We start from the raw sequence: 16,274 nt of genomic DNA on the forward strand, positions 1-16,274 counted from the left end.
AGATTTACAAGGGCACGGAGTGACCAATAAGGTCTGAATTTGTCTGTAATAAAGTAGGCACTGATAAGGGTTTGACAGATATGCAAGACTGTGAGAGATGGCAACGGTTCAGCAGTGGATAGAACATGTCTGATGATGATGATGGGGAATGCATTGAACGAATGTCTGTTTATAGCGTATGCTCTCCACTATACTGGATTGAACTGCGAATTTTGAAACATGAGCTTAAAACAATGAAATCTGCAGATGCTCCCTCTTACTTATTTGCTTAACTCCTCTTCTTAAAGAATAATAAACCCGGCTGTGTGTGTTTTTTTTGTAAACGTCCGTCAGCAAGCAATGGCACGCATAGTGGGTCCCATTCATACCAGATCTGCATTATGGCAGACAACACTCTGCACCCATACATTAGCATTCCGCACACAATTGCTTTAACAAACCAAATGTTTCTACGCATGAGGGATAACTGCGTGGCATGTTGATCGCCAGCACAACGCCACAATCAAAATCTATTAATCGCCGTACCTTGCACGCACCAAAATTCAATTAGCAACATACATGTGTAAATTAAAGTATTTTGTTTGGTAAGAGAGAATCGTAACATTTTCTGCAGTTTTATGAGGACATTCAGCCACATCTTGCGTTTAAAGCCCTCTTAGGAGGTTACAAATACAGTGAACACTTGCCCATTGTTAAGTGACCAGGTAAATGCAATAAAGGTACCATTTAAATCCCACACATTGTCAATGGCATCTACCAAGGACATTAATGCTTTGAAATGTTGACCCAATGAATGGATGACGACACATTTTATAGATTTCTAAAACACAAAAGACTGCGGATACAAACGGTCGATATAGGTAAAGTGAGTGTACATTTAACCTTGTTATGTGTTTAATAATAACTTACTTAAGCAGAAAAAAACACTTTCAACGTGACCTAATAGCCCTTATCAAAGTATGCAAAAGGCATTCACTAGACTACCGGGGGACCACACGCACAGGCATTATATTGCATGGAAACATAAACACAGTATATCCATGCAAATACATACTTACAACAGATCGCGGTTGAAGGCAGTGCGCACAGACATGGGGGGAGGGAGCATGTAAGTTGAGTACAACAATCGATTTGTGTTGGAGTATCCATCTCCCCTGCTGTCTTCACTACTTTGTCCCAAAGTGTGGCCACGTCGTACGCGTTTCAACACTGTAGATGCTTTGTGCATATGAACTAATATTGAGCTTAGACTAAACCGTAGCATCTTCCCTAACCCCATCTCTGTCAAGTTTCACTTCACATATTGAATCATTTATTGGAAAATCATGGCTGTAAACGCTTCGTGAGATCATATGGTATGACACACGCTTTAGAGCAACCATTCTAAATGTATGGATTCCTGGGCTTGTAAATACGAAGCTGGTTTAGCTCGAGGGTTAATGTTATAGAGCTGTGACCTTGTGCAATCTGTGAAAAGTAAAAACTTTAACGTTTAGCTTTTGCAGTTTGGTCTTGCAGATACTATCAACGTCATGGACAGATCACAGATACCGTGGTTAACACTTATTATACATAAAACCTTGATATTTACGATTGTGTTATACATTTTTTTATCTTAAGAGATATCTCAAACTTTGATATGTAGTTAAAACTTGATTTAAAGCTTTCGTGACTGCAGGGATTCATATTTTTGGTTCTTTCGGTAAAGTCACGTAGAAGGGAAATAATAAAATAATATTAATATAAAGCAATCTTTATTGTTTTTATTGCGTTATATAAATATTATTTTATTATTTCCCTTCTACGTGACTTTACCGAAAGAACCAATAATATGTAGTTAAAACGTATTTGTTAACATCTGGTCGTCATGCCTTACCTAACGTCTCTATCTCGATTAAAGCGACATCCTATCAACGAGGTCTCGCATGCTTATAAAGTTAACGATTTACACACACACAACGATCCCTGTATAACATTGACAGACTATAGGGGCAAGTGTTGTTAGCGAGCACCTATTAAGGCCGGCAGGGCACACGAACGGCAGCGTGGCCAGCACCACGCCCGGCCGCGTTTGTCTCCCCACGTGGCGATGGTTTACACACCGCACCACGTACTCATTTAACGCCGAGTCGACCTAGTGTGAGGCCCAGGACCGGTTCAGATAATCGTCACTGGGACTGGCATTGGTGGCCGTGAGCAGGAATCGAACCTGGATCGCCGGGTTCGTAACACATTACACTAACCACTACTACACATTACACACAGATGCACAAACAACAGTTTAAGAGCACAAAACATTGCAACGTGGATATCAAAGCTTAACAAGAAACGTGCGTAACATGGAGTCCGAACTGTGTGTGGGTGTGTTACCTTTGACTTGCATCTCAAAGTCTGCCATGATGTCCTTTTCCTTCTTAAATTTCGGCGCCGAAGTCATCGTTGCTGTGTGGGTGGTGGTGGTGGTGGTGTGGGCCCTATCTTAGCTTCTTATATTCTACGAAACTTCTCCGGGCACCTTTCGCGAAACGTCGCCCTTCTTTCTCCTATTCTTCTACATGTAAGATTGTACGTGTGTGTGTTGTGTTGTACGTGTGTTGTGTTGCTTCCCAAGTGTGCTATTAAAGTGTCCTCCACAGATTTTTTGCCGGGCTCGTTCGCTCTCCCTTTTTTGTGTGTGTGTTGCAAAGTCTGCCCCCCGCTTGCTAAGCCTGCCTGCCTGCCGCCCCCTTTCGTCCTGGGGAAACGGAGTAAGAAATAAAGAAATAACTCCAAATCAAATAAACACAAAAGGAAGGAGGGTGACGACGATGAGCTTTCAATGTGGAGGTTCCCAGCCCCCCCTAGAGCTCGAACAGGGATTACTCAGGAATCTGAGTCCTTGAACCAAGCGACGATGATGCTGTTGATGATGATCGTGGACATTATTACGTGATTAATGTGCCTCCATCGAGAACGTGTCTTCTCCTTTATAACGTGGTTCTTATGTGCCCTGTGTAGTTGCCGTCGACTGTAGTATATTTATATTCGTGGTGGCTGTCGTGTTTATTGTGGGCTAGTGGTGGTTCTAAGCGTGTATCGTATCGTGTATCGTATCTGTGTATCTAGCACGAACGTATTGGCATCATTGTCTGTGTATTATATTAAGCCAGTGTATGTAAACGAATCCGTATAGCTTGAATAATGTAGTTCACTATAGATTGTATGTAGTTACTACAGACTGTTAGTGCGGGAATAAACGAGTGCGAAATTGTCTGTGTACTACCACTATATTCTGTGTATACTGCAGTCTATTTATATTATAGAGTATAGATAATATTGTATGTGCACTATAGTATCTAGGTGTAATGTTAACTACGTATTGTATCTCTGGCAATGTTTATATCATGTGGGTTAGGTCTGCTATAGTATGAATACAGGATGTGTGTGTATACTGTAGTGTCGTCTAGGTTCTCTACACTATTGTGAGTATTGTAGCTTATAATGTACTTGTATATGTGGACTATCGGGTGTGTAGAATGTATATTATGGGTGTAGAATGTTCGTGTATTGTGTTTAGTGTTTGGAAGTTGTATAGCGTGCGTGTGTAATGTGGATGCTGAAATGTGTATAAGTAATTCGCATGTGCGTACTCTGTGTAATGTTTGCTATGTGTACGTGAATACCAGCGTTTAATTGTGAACAGTGTGTATAATGCCCTGCAGTGTACTTTATTAAATGTCCTAGAGTCCACGTGTAATGGGTATGCTATGTGCGCAAGCTATTTTTCAGTATGCACGTGTATATTATAGTAGTGGGTATAGCGTGTATAGCATGTACTATAGTAGTGGGTATAGTGAGTGTGTTGTATGTTGTACTACAGTGTAGACGTGTGTTGTATGTTGTACTACAGTGTAGACATGTATTGTACTACAGTGTAGACGTGTGTTCTACTACAGTGTGGACGTGTGTTGTACTACAGTGTAGACATGTGTTGTATGTTCTACTACAGTGTAGACGTGTGTTGAATGTTCTACTACAGTGTAGACGTGTTCTACTGCAGTGTAGACATGTGTTGTATGTTCTACTAGTGTAGACGTGTGTTCTACTACAGTGTAGACATGCGTTGTATGTTGTACTACAGTGTAGACGTGTTTTATGTTGTACTACAGTGTAGACGTGTGTTCTACTACAGTGTAGACATGTGTTGTATGTTCTACTACAGTGTAGACGTGTGTTCTACTACAGTATAGACATGTGCTGTATGTTGTACTACAGTGTAGACGTGTGTTGTATGTTCTACTACAGTGTAGACGTGTGTTCTACTACAGTGTAGACATGCGTTGTATGTTCTACTACAGTGTAGACGTGTGTTCTACTACAGTGTGGACGTGTGTTCTACTACAGTGTGGACATGCGTGTATCGTGGGTGACTGTGGAGGCCGCCTTTTCTGCGCTCAACCCCGGACCCCGCATCTCGTCCCACCTCCTCCTCCTCTACCGCCGCCGCCGAGGGCTCTCGCTTATCCCGCTGCCTGTGCCGCCTCACAGGGAGACGACGACGAAGCGGAAGAAGAGGAGAGAGAGAGATGAGTGAGAGGAGAGAGAAACACAGAGGACAGAGGAGGCGGCTGCTGAGCCGCAGAGGAGCTCCCGTCAGTGTCGCCAGGCGGACATCGCAGCCCTGCCCCGCGTGGCATGCCGGGACACGGGGCCGTTGGGGGGGAGTGGGGGGGGGTTGGGGGGGAGTGGGGGGGGGCAGTGGGGGGGGGAGTGGGGGGGGGTGGGGAGTGATCGGGGGGGGTTGGGGGAAGTGATCGGGGGGGTGGTTGGGGGGAGTGGGGGGGGGGGCGGTGGGGCGGTGGGGGGGGTTGGGGGGGGTGGGGGGGGTTGGGGGGGGTGGGGGGGGTTGGGGGGAGGCGGTGGGGGGGGGGGTTGGGGGGGGGGGAGTGGGAGGGGTTGGGGGGGAGTGGGGGGCGGTGGGGGAGTGATCGGGGGGGGGGTTGGGGGGAGTGATCGGGGGGGGGGGTTGGGGGGAGTGGGGGGGGGTTGGGGAGGTTGGGGAGGTGGGGGAGTGGGGGGGGGCGGTGGGGGGGCGGTTGGGGGAGTGGGGGGGGTTAGGGGGGTGATTGAACGACTCAAATGAAAGTGAATGAAATGAATTAATAACGACTCGAATGAATGGATTTGATGAATAGTGCTATTATTGGCGATAGAATTAGCGTTGTTGACTAGAGGGGGGTTTGGGGAGGGGGGGCATGACTGCGAAGGATGTAGATGAAAGGGAATGAGTTGGTGAGGGAATGAGTTGATGTGAGGGAATGGATGAGAGGGAGTTGATGAGAGGGAATGAATTGATGAGAGGGAATGAGTTGAGAGGGAATGAGTTTATGAGAGGGAATGGATGAGGGAATGAGTTGGTGTGAGGGAATGGATGAGAGGGAGTTGATGAGAGGGAATGAGTTGATGAGAGGGAATGTATTGATGAGAGGGAATGAGTTGAGAGGGAATGGATGAGGGAATGAGTTGATGTGAGGGAATGGATGAGAGGGAGTTGATGTGAGGGAATGAATTGATGAGAGGGAATGAGTTGAGAGGGAATGAGTTGATGAGAGGGAATGGATGAGGGAATGAGTTGGTGTGAGGGAATGGATGAGAGGGAGTTGATGAGAGGGAATGAATTGATGAGAGGGAATGAGTTGAGAGGGAATGGATGAGGGAATGAGTTGATGTGAGGGAATGAATTGATGAGAGGGAATGAGTTGGTGTGAGGGAATGAGTTGGTGTGAGGGAATGAGTGGATGAGAGGGAATGAGTTGATGAGGGAATGAGTTGATGAGGGAGTTGATGAGGGAATGGATGAGGGAATGAGTTGGTGTGAGGGAATGAGTTGATGAGAGGGAATGAGTTGATGAGGGAATGGATGAGGGAATGAGTTGGTGTGAGGGAATGAGTTGTGAGAAGGAATTGATGAGGGAATTCTGAATGGATGAGAGGTGTTTGAAGGAGGCATTCGCGAGGGAATTAATTAGAAGGAATTAACGGACGAGGGAATGAATGCGTATGATACAATGCATTGAAGGGGGATTTACACAACGTGAATTAATGATTGAGGGAATGATTAATTGTTATAAAGGAATGTATGGCAGGGACTTTATACAGATTTAATAATACATGAGGTAATTACAAAAATAACGAAACGAATGAATTGCGAATGAGATCATTAATTAGGGCACTGATGAATGGGGGAACTCATGGATGTGAGAATGGATAAACAACACAAACTAGAGGAAATGAATTATTCAAATGAAATGAGGGAATCAAGGAAATGTAAACATCAAATGGAGAGATCAGCTAATCAGGGGGATGAGTGGCTGTAAGGAAAGTAAAGAGACATGGAATTTGGTGGCAATGTATGATATTAAAATGTGAGGGATTTAATTGGTGCAGCATTGCATTGAAAATGATGAATACGGTGATTGTGGAGATGCGGGTGACGTCATCACGCAGACGTGCGCGGTGACGTCACAGCGCAATTGCCCACCCGTACAGGCGCCAGCCAGCCAGCCAGCCAGCAAACATTTTTTTTTAAAGTCTTCTAATAAAGTATGAGAACCATCGACTGTCTAGCTATATTTTTTTCACCTGAGGACGATTGCTTGTGTTGCGATCGAAACGTCGTGATTTTTTACAATTATTTTTCTATCTACGTGACTTTACCGAAAGACTTTCTCAAAGGAAGTTGTTGCAGGGTCAACACTCAACACAGGATGCTGTATAAACATTCGTAACAAATTATGGAAAGAAATACGGTGGCAAAACCCAGTCAACATGGAACGTTGGGCCAACGGTTCCAACCACATGCCAACATTGGCCCAAAGTTGACTGAAAGGGCTGTTACAGGGTCAACACTCAACCCACAGTGAATTTACATCTCCCTGTCCAGTTATTTTTTTCCCCTCCACGAAAAAGCTTACCTTTTAGGTGACCCAACGATTTAAAAGAAATCTCGCGTACATCGGCATCGTTTTTGGCACGAAAAACTCATTAAAAGCAACAACATCGATGTGTCGAATTTTATTGGTGGAGTGGACATCGATATCAGAAGCATTTATATACCGGGAAAAAAACATTGCCCATTCATTCCTTAGATGCGTAATCATCGCTACAGGAGGCAATGGATGTGGGTGGGGAATTTATGAATTCTCAAGATGTGGGCAGGGGCATTACGGGATATGTTACAACGGCGATGATAATTGGATTATGATTATTATTGATATTTAGATGAGATTTAGATGTGACGATTATGATATGAACTGGAAATTATAAACGGTGATAAGTTCATGGTCTAGTACTTGCTATGATTATATACTGCTACTACACAATTTATTCTATATATAACGAGTTGCATCAAATATACCTACATGCACATACAGTTTTGATGTGCATAATCCATAACAATACGAGGTTAAGGCCACATTTTTGTATAAATGCCCACGGCAATCAGGATTATTTATAAACACATGTTTGCTTCCTGGAAACAAAGTCCATTATTGGACCGCACATCTCGGCTCCTCTCCACAAACCCGCACTGACCAGCGTGGTGAAGTATGGTTAATTAACCTCCACAATCTGCATGGCACGAGTAGGCCCTCATCCAGCAGTGTAAAAGTCAAAACCCCTTTCTCCTTAGCTCACGTAATATACACACATTGTGCCTCTCATACCCATTTCCGTGCGCGTGTATTGTTTGTAATAAATCACACGTAATTTTCTTTACTATATTTAACAGAGTCCTAGTAATTTCAAGATACCAAGAGGGCCGTCACCAGACCACCACAAGCACGTGTTGCCGGGGCCAACATTGCGGCTCTGGCCTGCCTTAGAGATCCGCCCTAAGGGGATTCCACAGCGTGGAAGGCTTCCCAACCCTGCCACAAGGTCAAGCCGGCAGCGCCTTGACCTTCCTCTAACCTTACAGCAGCAACAGCAGGGCCACTCATTCGAGTTGGCTCAGGGAAAGAAAACAAATCGGTGGCAATTGGTGCTGAAGCCCCCAACCGACTGCCATTTGGATGGTACGATCGCAGCTAGGCCATTTTGCATCGAAACACCATCATCTACATTTACAAGCTAATTAAATGTTGCACCGTGCGGTGCTTTATCAGTGACATTTTTGAAAGCATGGTTGGCTATGTATGGTGCGAGAGAAGTTCAATGTACGTGGGGGTTGACTGACCAGGTCTCATCGGTCTGCTCAATGCAGGTTTGTGAAAGGGATCCACAGTACTAGTTCACGTTGACACTGGCCCAGAATCGAACTCGGGTCGCTAGGTTAATCCTGCTATGCACTAACCGCTTAATTAAAAAATTGTATGCGGGGGAAAAAAGTCATTTCAGGTATTTCATGCAACCAATTTCAGCCAGGTCTGTTTTAGCCAGTAACCCAGACAATATTTACCCACATCTGCACACCACATCCAGTATACCTCTCGTAGTTATTAGTCACACGCCTACCCAGTTGACGAGAGACCTGGAACATATCTAGTAAGAAGGTCCTGGGGTATAAGTCAAGATACAGTATGTGGAATGTAAGGGAATTTAATATCTTAAAAGTCCTCAACCTTTACACAAATAACGTTAGTTTTTGAAAAATTTGACAGCCCATGTACATTTTTTTGAAGAAAAATGGCCTTAAAGTAATTTTATCGACTAAATATTTAACTCTCGAGATGATTAAATTGTAATCAATAACTGACATTCATCAACCATAACCAACCCACTGCTGGAAGCTCTCTCCACACCTCTCGTGGTCCCGAAATTAAATACTTGACACAGGGAATTCAAGAGCAGTTCCAGTATGTTTTTGTTTTTTACGAATTGGTAAACACATTTGAATATACAATATGCTTCTGATATGATGCACTGGATTGTGCTATAGATAGAGAGATCTGAATGGACATAATACGTAATTCAGCTGTTAGGACTTTTTTGTGTGCTAAATTCTACAATTAAAATATGCAGACGTTTTCCCCCCCCCCCCCCCCCATCTGAAATTAGGTCACATTCAACTCCCTATATCAATGAAATGGGACGCGAACGAAAAAAGGAACTAGAATTATCCGTCACATTCGTAAGGACTTGATAGCTATGTGACAAAGCCATTGAGATTATGGGGTGTTTTGGGTATCCCATGGGAGGCTTTTTCTGATAAAAAGGGAATTTCTACATTTCAAATTGGAAATAAAAGCCTGTGCCAGGGTATCGAATGGGGCAGATTGACATCCCCGCAGAGAGATCAAAGTCCTTCAGTTTTTTTCATCCTTCCAGTTGTATTATATATTCTACTGTACATTGCTTTTCAAAGGCAGACTGAACGCGAGCGCTAAATGGGGGCTGCTGTAGAAATGACAGGTGGGGAAAACAGGGGGATTTGCCTTCACAGGAATTTGGGGAGACGCGTTGGATTTAAATGCAAAGGCGGCTCAGCCTTGGGATGAAAACCATCTTGCAGAAATATGCAGAAAAAAATTCCATTCGGAAATGTAGGTGCGACAATCATCATGCTCCAGGCCACCGACAAAATGTGTAACGGATGTGCATGTCGCCGCCTTCGTGTGCACAAAAAAACTAGAATTATTATACAGATTTCAGTATGGTGCAGATGATTCACATAGCAGAAACAATAAACTCGGCCCTTTTTCTACAACTACATTACATAAGCTATAAATCACAACTCTTAGAACACAAATTACTCATGCTGACATGTTAATGTCATGTCATTGGCTCACAGCATAAACAATTCCATGGGCTAATACATTGGCTTTTCAGGTGGTGTCAATCTTAATAAAAAAATGCAGATTTTCACAGGCCTGCTTATATTTTCTAAATGTTTATCAATTACAGGCTTGTGAGATGTGAAGCACAAAGGAACAACCATCTCCCGCCCTCTCCCTTTGTAGTCGACTCGAATTTCACGTCCGCTTTTGAGAGCAGCTTCAACTCTCATCGCAGACGAAATTGAAGGCATCGTTGAAATAAAAAGTAGCTCTTACAAAGTAATTGATCTTTTTTCTGGCAACAAAACTGACACCTTGGTACTGGCAAAGGAGATCCCATGATGAAGTAATTGATCGTTAAAGTGGCGACGTAACTTGCTGACGAAAGTAATAATACAAATTCCTCATGCTGTTTTTATATATTCTAATGGAAATGACAACAGCAATGGAATTTCAATCACTCGGCCTAGGAAAGTTGTTTACAAAAGTACATCTAATAAAAGAGAAATAGCCATCTGTATAGGCTTCTACAATACAAATCATTCAAGTTGTACTTAGAGAAAACGCTTTCAAACCAGCGATGTGACATGTAAACTTGGGGAATTATAATTATCAGCGCACCACATCACTTGACGGTCTAATCTGTGCGAATGCTGAACATTCATATGAATGTTTACATTCATACAGTGAAATGTGGAACGTATTGAGCGTGTGATGATAATAGTCTATGTAGTACAAGTCTCAAGATATTTGAAAGATCCTCTTGGGATGTAGTGCAAGGACAAGCAGAGGACGTGCAAAGTACACTCGATTCACAGAACACGACTCAATACACCGTATATCAGAACACATGATATCTTTATACGTATCGGTAAAACAATACTTGCAGCATCAGTAGTAAGAAATGGGCTGACAAGCCCTCATGACACAAATATTCCATTAACGTTGTTACAGCCACGTGCACTTTGGTAAAAACAAAAAACAGACAGATGTATGCATTATCCACTGTAACGTAATCTTATAAAGCTTATATTTCATAAACTCCAAAATATACCGTATTATACAGCTCAATTGCCAACTATTGATTGTCTTAATGAAATCCAAATTGAATCAGTCTTACAACTACCCATTTAATTTGAGGCTTGGCAGCAGTTTGCTATGTCAAAGCAATTTTAATGTAGCAATCATTTCAACAAGTTCTCAATTAAGCAATTGCAGTATAAAAAAACTGCTGTTCACTCCTCCAGAATTTTTAAGTAGCACGAACTTACAGGTTCAACACGCAACATGAATGAATTATTCTTGCAATTTCTATTGCAATTATAATATATATTATCATAATTTGGCTAAACATTTCCCAACATTCTCGTAAATGTTTCTACTCATGAAAAAGTACCATTTACAATGTTTCTATTTGATACATCTACTTTCAGTAGGCAAACAATTACACGAAACATTTCCGACTTAATTTAATAAAAATGTATTTGAATTTGTACTGGAGACATGACAATACGTTAAGATTAGTTCAATAATAGCTGCCCTTTATCACAGATATTTGAAAACTGCTATCCATTGTAACGAGGAAAATGGTAACTTTTAATTGCTATCGAATTTAAAACACTTGATGGCAACAGATCCAACCTTTCACTTTCAGAATTCACATCTCACAAACCAACATCGCACCGGTCTTCACAAAAGGTTCATCAGGCATTCCATGAAGAAAACAGCTTCACAAATATCTTCAAGTAGACAGGAACCATGTTCAGTAGTAGACAATTAACAATCACACAGTGGTTCGTGTTTAACAGTTGGTGTCTTCACTCTTAAGTCCAATAGTCCACGCACGTAGCTATATAAACCAAGTTAATCAAGTAAAATCTGAAGCTTTTAACATTTTTCATAAATATATGATTTAAAATGTTCCCCACCAACTAAGTTACTAACTATAAAGGGGCAAGGGGTTGTGGATCACGCCTGTTTGTGAAACTAACTAGCTGGGCACGACACTCCTCAAACAATCTTGAGTACTGTACCATGAATCAAACTCAAAATAATTGTTTAGTCTTTCTATTGATATGCTTATGGTACTTTTGTTGCATAGTCCATTCCATTAAACCCAATTGATTATAAAATCGGCATTTGCTGATATAAGAAAGCACATGATTTAACAAACCATTTAAATAATGAACTTCATTCAGAGCGGGGTGTCCCGAAAGCGCTCATTTGTTGAATTGAATCCATATAAAGCAAGCATTCTAATGTGTTATATAACTTCAACATCACATGCAATTTCATTCTACTTTCTCCACTGTCAACGAATCTAGTCTGAAGACAGATGATCGCAACTTCAATACGGCTGTGTGGCGTGGTTGGCATGGGCCCCGGTGCGAGGAATGCTATCAGGTCTTTGTTCAATTCCCTCCCCTCCGGCTCTTTGTAGCATGGTGCTTGTTAGGCCCCTGATGGCACATGAGCTACGGTGCAGTTGCACCACCTACACAGTTGATAGCTAAGCCACGAGGTGCGCGCGTGTGTGGCAACTCCACTTTGGGGATACAAGGTTGACCATGCAAAGCATGAGCTTTAGACAACCGCACCTACACACACATTGTACTTCAACAATTTGGTTTTGGCAGATCAATTAGAGGTTGTATATAATTCCAAACACACAAATTCTATTTCTACTTCACAAAAAAACTTGATTCCAAAAATATTCTCTGCTATGTATTGTTACACTTCCATTTTAAAAATGTAAAAAATTTATATTCAATTTTTCAATAACTATTTGCTTTCTCTTAAGCGCTTTAAAACCGCACGTAACCCACCCTGCACCCCCACAAAGTGCAGAACCAAATGTCACGACATCCTGTCACCAAAGTAGGACTTGCGGACTGCGCCGACGAAGGAGTCCCGCATCTCCGCCCGGAAGCTCTCGTACCAACGTACGAGCCGCACTCGCCTCTCCGCTTTGTCCCGTGCGCTCATGGCGGCCTCTCGCCTCAGCACGCCCGGCAGCTCGCTCCAGTTCCGTACAAAGACGAACGGCGCTCCGGCAGCCTTGAGCAGGCGGAGAGGTGCCGCGTGCCGCGTCCACCGCCCGCCGTTCGCCGTGGAGTTTCCGCAATGGCCCGGGGTGAGGACGTCCTCAACAACGGGCACGGAGCCCAGCGCGCTCGCCTCGTAGATGCGGTAGCACTCCGTGTTGACGCCGACGGGGCAAAGTGTAAGGTCGCTCTGCCGCAGCGCATCCATGTAGCGCCCGCGGCTCTCGGACGTCTCCATCGGCTGCCACCTGCGGGAATAGGCACGCGCGCACGATTGCGTGCATTCGTCAACTAATGTTTTTTGTGTGTTTTAGCACAAGCATGTGTGGTTAATGCAGACTTGATACCTTGCAATTTGATGTTTCAACATTTTAACATGTGTTTCATCTAGTCTTACTTTCTCACGCGTAGACACATGCACGATATTCGTTGGTTTGTTCCATTAGCTAAACCCTGGAACGCCGCCGTAGTGTCATGGTTAACACACTGGATTTGCAATTCATAGGTCGGCAGGTTGAGTTCTGTGGAGTCAATTTTTGTTGTGGTTACTCCCACCTCCTCCAAGTCGTCTGACCAGTGTAGATGAGTAGGCTAAATATCCTCAAGAAACTCTATAGAGGTCCCTCTAGTGCAGCGGTCGGGAACCTATGGCTCGCGAGCCATATATGGCTCTTCCAGTGTCGGCATATGGCTCCCAGACAATTGAGTTGAAAAAATGATTAAAAAAAATAAAAAAAAATAAATCAGTTTGGAACTGATTTAAAAAAATACTTGTGATATTGCTTAATAATACTGTGTCATTTTAAAGTAAACAGAAATTAGTTTTGAAGATAAATTTCACGGGTCACGCCTGCACGAAGCTCAACCTCACCACGTATGAACCAGACTACAAGGCCGTCAGCAAAACCACGCAGCACCAGAAGTCGCATTAAAAGTAAGACATATTTAATTTATTATACGTTAAAAATACTATATGGCTCTCAATGAAATATATTTAGAAATATTTGGCTTTTATGGCTCTCCCAGTCAAAAAGGTACCCAACCCCTGCTCTAGTGGAATCCTTTGTGCCAGCGGCGGTGTTATTATAAAGCCATTGCAGGACCTTAGACCTTTACTATTCTAAGCAATGTTAATAATTTAATGGCTCGAGTTCTCAGGCTACGGTGTCGATTATGGGGTTTGTCTATACTTCACCAATTTTTATTTAAAGCTTTCGTGACTGCAAGGATTCATATTCTTGGTTCTTTCGGTAAAGTCACGTAGAAGGGAAATAATAAAATAATACAAATATAAAACAATAAAAATTCTCACGACGTTTCGACTGCAACACGAGCAATCATCACCAGGTGTGAAATCCACAGAAAGGAAATTATTATTTTATTATTTCCCTTCTACGTGACTTTACCGAAAGAACCAAGAATATACCTCACCATATTTGTCAGTGCAGGCTGGTGAAGAGGGGGTGGGGGGGGGGGGGTTCCAGACCAGCCGGAATATCACTCAGCCCTGGAGTTAGCTGCAGGCCAGGAATTGCACTCGGATCACCGGGTTTATTCTACAGTATACTAACCGGTGTCACCAGTCTGCCTATGATGTGATAAATCGCACGGTCATGTGTGTTTCCCATTGCTGGTGATCCTCAACGTCAACGAGGAGCAACAGGATCATCATTTGCCTTCAACCAAATATCTCCAAATTCACAGAATTCAGCAGATCTTAGAAGCAAGGCAGATTTTAAGCCTGGTTGTTATTGGATGGACGACCACCAGGGCTTTCTTGCCTGGTGTCAGAGGTATTGGGTTGCAAGTTGGACAGGAGATGCCAGAAAGTAATGAAAGGATTTGGGAAAACATTCCATTTGCAAATAAATGATATATTTACTACTTTTCTCCAGTTATAATTTGGAAAACATGCATATTCTCAGTCACCCACATTGTGATGCCTCACATTTATCCAAATTGTGGCCATGAGCCACCTCAGTGACTTTACAGAGCCAGCCACTCATCATTGTGCATTATACAGGAAGTATCTTAATCGAAATATGGCCATTGCCGCTTGTAAACGAAGACAATTGCAGCTTGTAGAAATCTAAAATTATTAATAATGACCCACATATTTAATCACGGCATATTTACAAATGTGTAGCCACATGGAAGCTGTTTTTTTTTCATCAAGACAATTCATATAACAGAGTGTTGTCAGAAAATGTGGAATTCATTACCAATGTTGTCTTGAAATAGAACTCTTCCCTTCGCAGTGCATGTGTTATTTTAAGTCCCCGAAGGCCCTTGCAACCCAGAAAAACAAATGCAAACTCGATTTCAAACGAGCCACGAGGCTACTGAAAAAAGCACAATATGGAACCTTTAAATGACCTGCTTGAAGGCTACCCCAAAGACCTCCACAACCTCGTTAGAAGCATCGCGGCTCACTCGCACGACAGCAGACACTCACACTGGTTGGGTGCCCACAGGCTGAGAGACCGACGCGCTCGAACGTAAAAAGCACATCGCGGCATGCGCATTCACGCGCACGGGGGCACCAAAAGGCACACACACACGAGCGTGCGGGACAGTCGATGTTAACTGCCGCTACCTTGTCATCAATAACGGTAACGTTCAATAGCCAATGTGTGACCACCAGTTTATGATCATTAATCACAGGCAATGTCACTTTTGTTTGCGTGTGTGTCCACATAAAAATGGATTGATACATATTATACTGTATATCCTAATGTACTTTTTCATACATCCATTCATTGATCTAAAGTCTTTTGCCAAGATGGGCATGTTAAATTAAATATTTTGTTCATACTGAAGCACACACTCAAGACTATCATGCTAATGATGGCCAGTAGTTATGATCCACATTGCGATTAAATTGAAATAATTCACAATATATTTTTTAAAAACTCATAACACACAATTATCGTTTAACATAAACCAATATCTTGTTTGGGACTTTAAATCATAGTTACAAATAATACCCGAACTGGGTACCCAAGGAAAACAGCTTCAATTTACACCTTGGCTGGTAAATCAACATGGTTTTCACATGGCTGAGACTTTTAAATGATGAATGTGAGAATTGCTGCCAAGGAAATTGGCAGCAGCTGAACCACAAATTGGTAACCGAATATGAACGGCATGTGACATTGGTTGGAGAAGCACGCTTCCTTGGACTGTTCACGATTTCTCGGACACCAGTAAGAAAAACTGGCTACGTTCCGAGTTTACATTCCAGTCTGCGGCTTCGTGTGATGGCGACGTTAACCTATGGGGAAGGGGGCCACCGTATCATCCTGTGGTCTCACACTGGACATTTGCTCGTAACTATCGAGTAGGGAGGCATTGCAACAGCACTGGGTGTAAGAGCCATAAGACAAAAAGTTAATGTATTATATCTGTGTATACATTTGATGTACATCTGTCATACATTTATTGACAGACTGGTTATAGTTGATTTGGAATATTC

General features: G+C 42.8%; 2 protein-coding genes across 4 annotated transcripts in view; both read right to left on the reverse strand.

The window, feature by feature from the left end:
• LOC133342616 (SLIT-ROBO Rho GTPase-activating protein 2B-like) overlaps window positions 1-4,646 on the reverse strand; it is a 90,512-nt gene extending 85,866 nt beyond the window's left edge. For 2 of the 3 annotated variants that reach the window (XM_061551878.1, XM_061551877.1), the window contains exons 1-2: window positions 4,368-4,640; window positions 2,371-4,298 (exon numbers count right to left, since the gene is read on the reverse strand). In XM_061551878.1, the coding sequence (XP_061407862.1) occupies window positions 2,371-2,437 (67 nt within the window). In that variant the 5' untranslated portion in view covers window positions 2,438-4,298; window positions 4,368-4,640. Of the gene's footprint in view, window positions 1-2,370; window positions 4,299-4,367 lie in introns of all 3 variants that reach the window. The other variant, XM_061551879.1, reaches the window with a different exon arrangement.
• Window positions 4,647-10,602: 5,956 nt separating this feature from the next.
• Window positions 10,603-16,274, reverse strand: part of RXYLT1 (ribitol xylosyltransferase 1) — a 36,254-nt gene continuing 30,582 nt past the window's right edge. Inside the window, exon 7 of the mRNA XM_061551880.1 lies at window positions 10,603-13,047. Within this exon, the coding sequence (XP_061407864.1) occupies window positions 12,612-13,047 (436 nt within the window). The 3' untranslated portion in view covers window positions 10,603-12,611. The remainder of the gene's footprint in view (window positions 13,048-16,274) is intronic.

This window comes from Lethenteron reissneri, chromosome 15 (assembly GCF_015708825.2).
Source record: "Lethenteron reissneri isolate LAM-NWPU_2019-01 chromosome 15, ASM1570882v1, whole genome shotgun sequence".
NCBI classification, from domain to species: Eukaryota; Metazoa; Chordata; class Hyperoartia; order Petromyzontiformes; family Petromyzontidae; genus Lethenteron; species Lethenteron reissneri.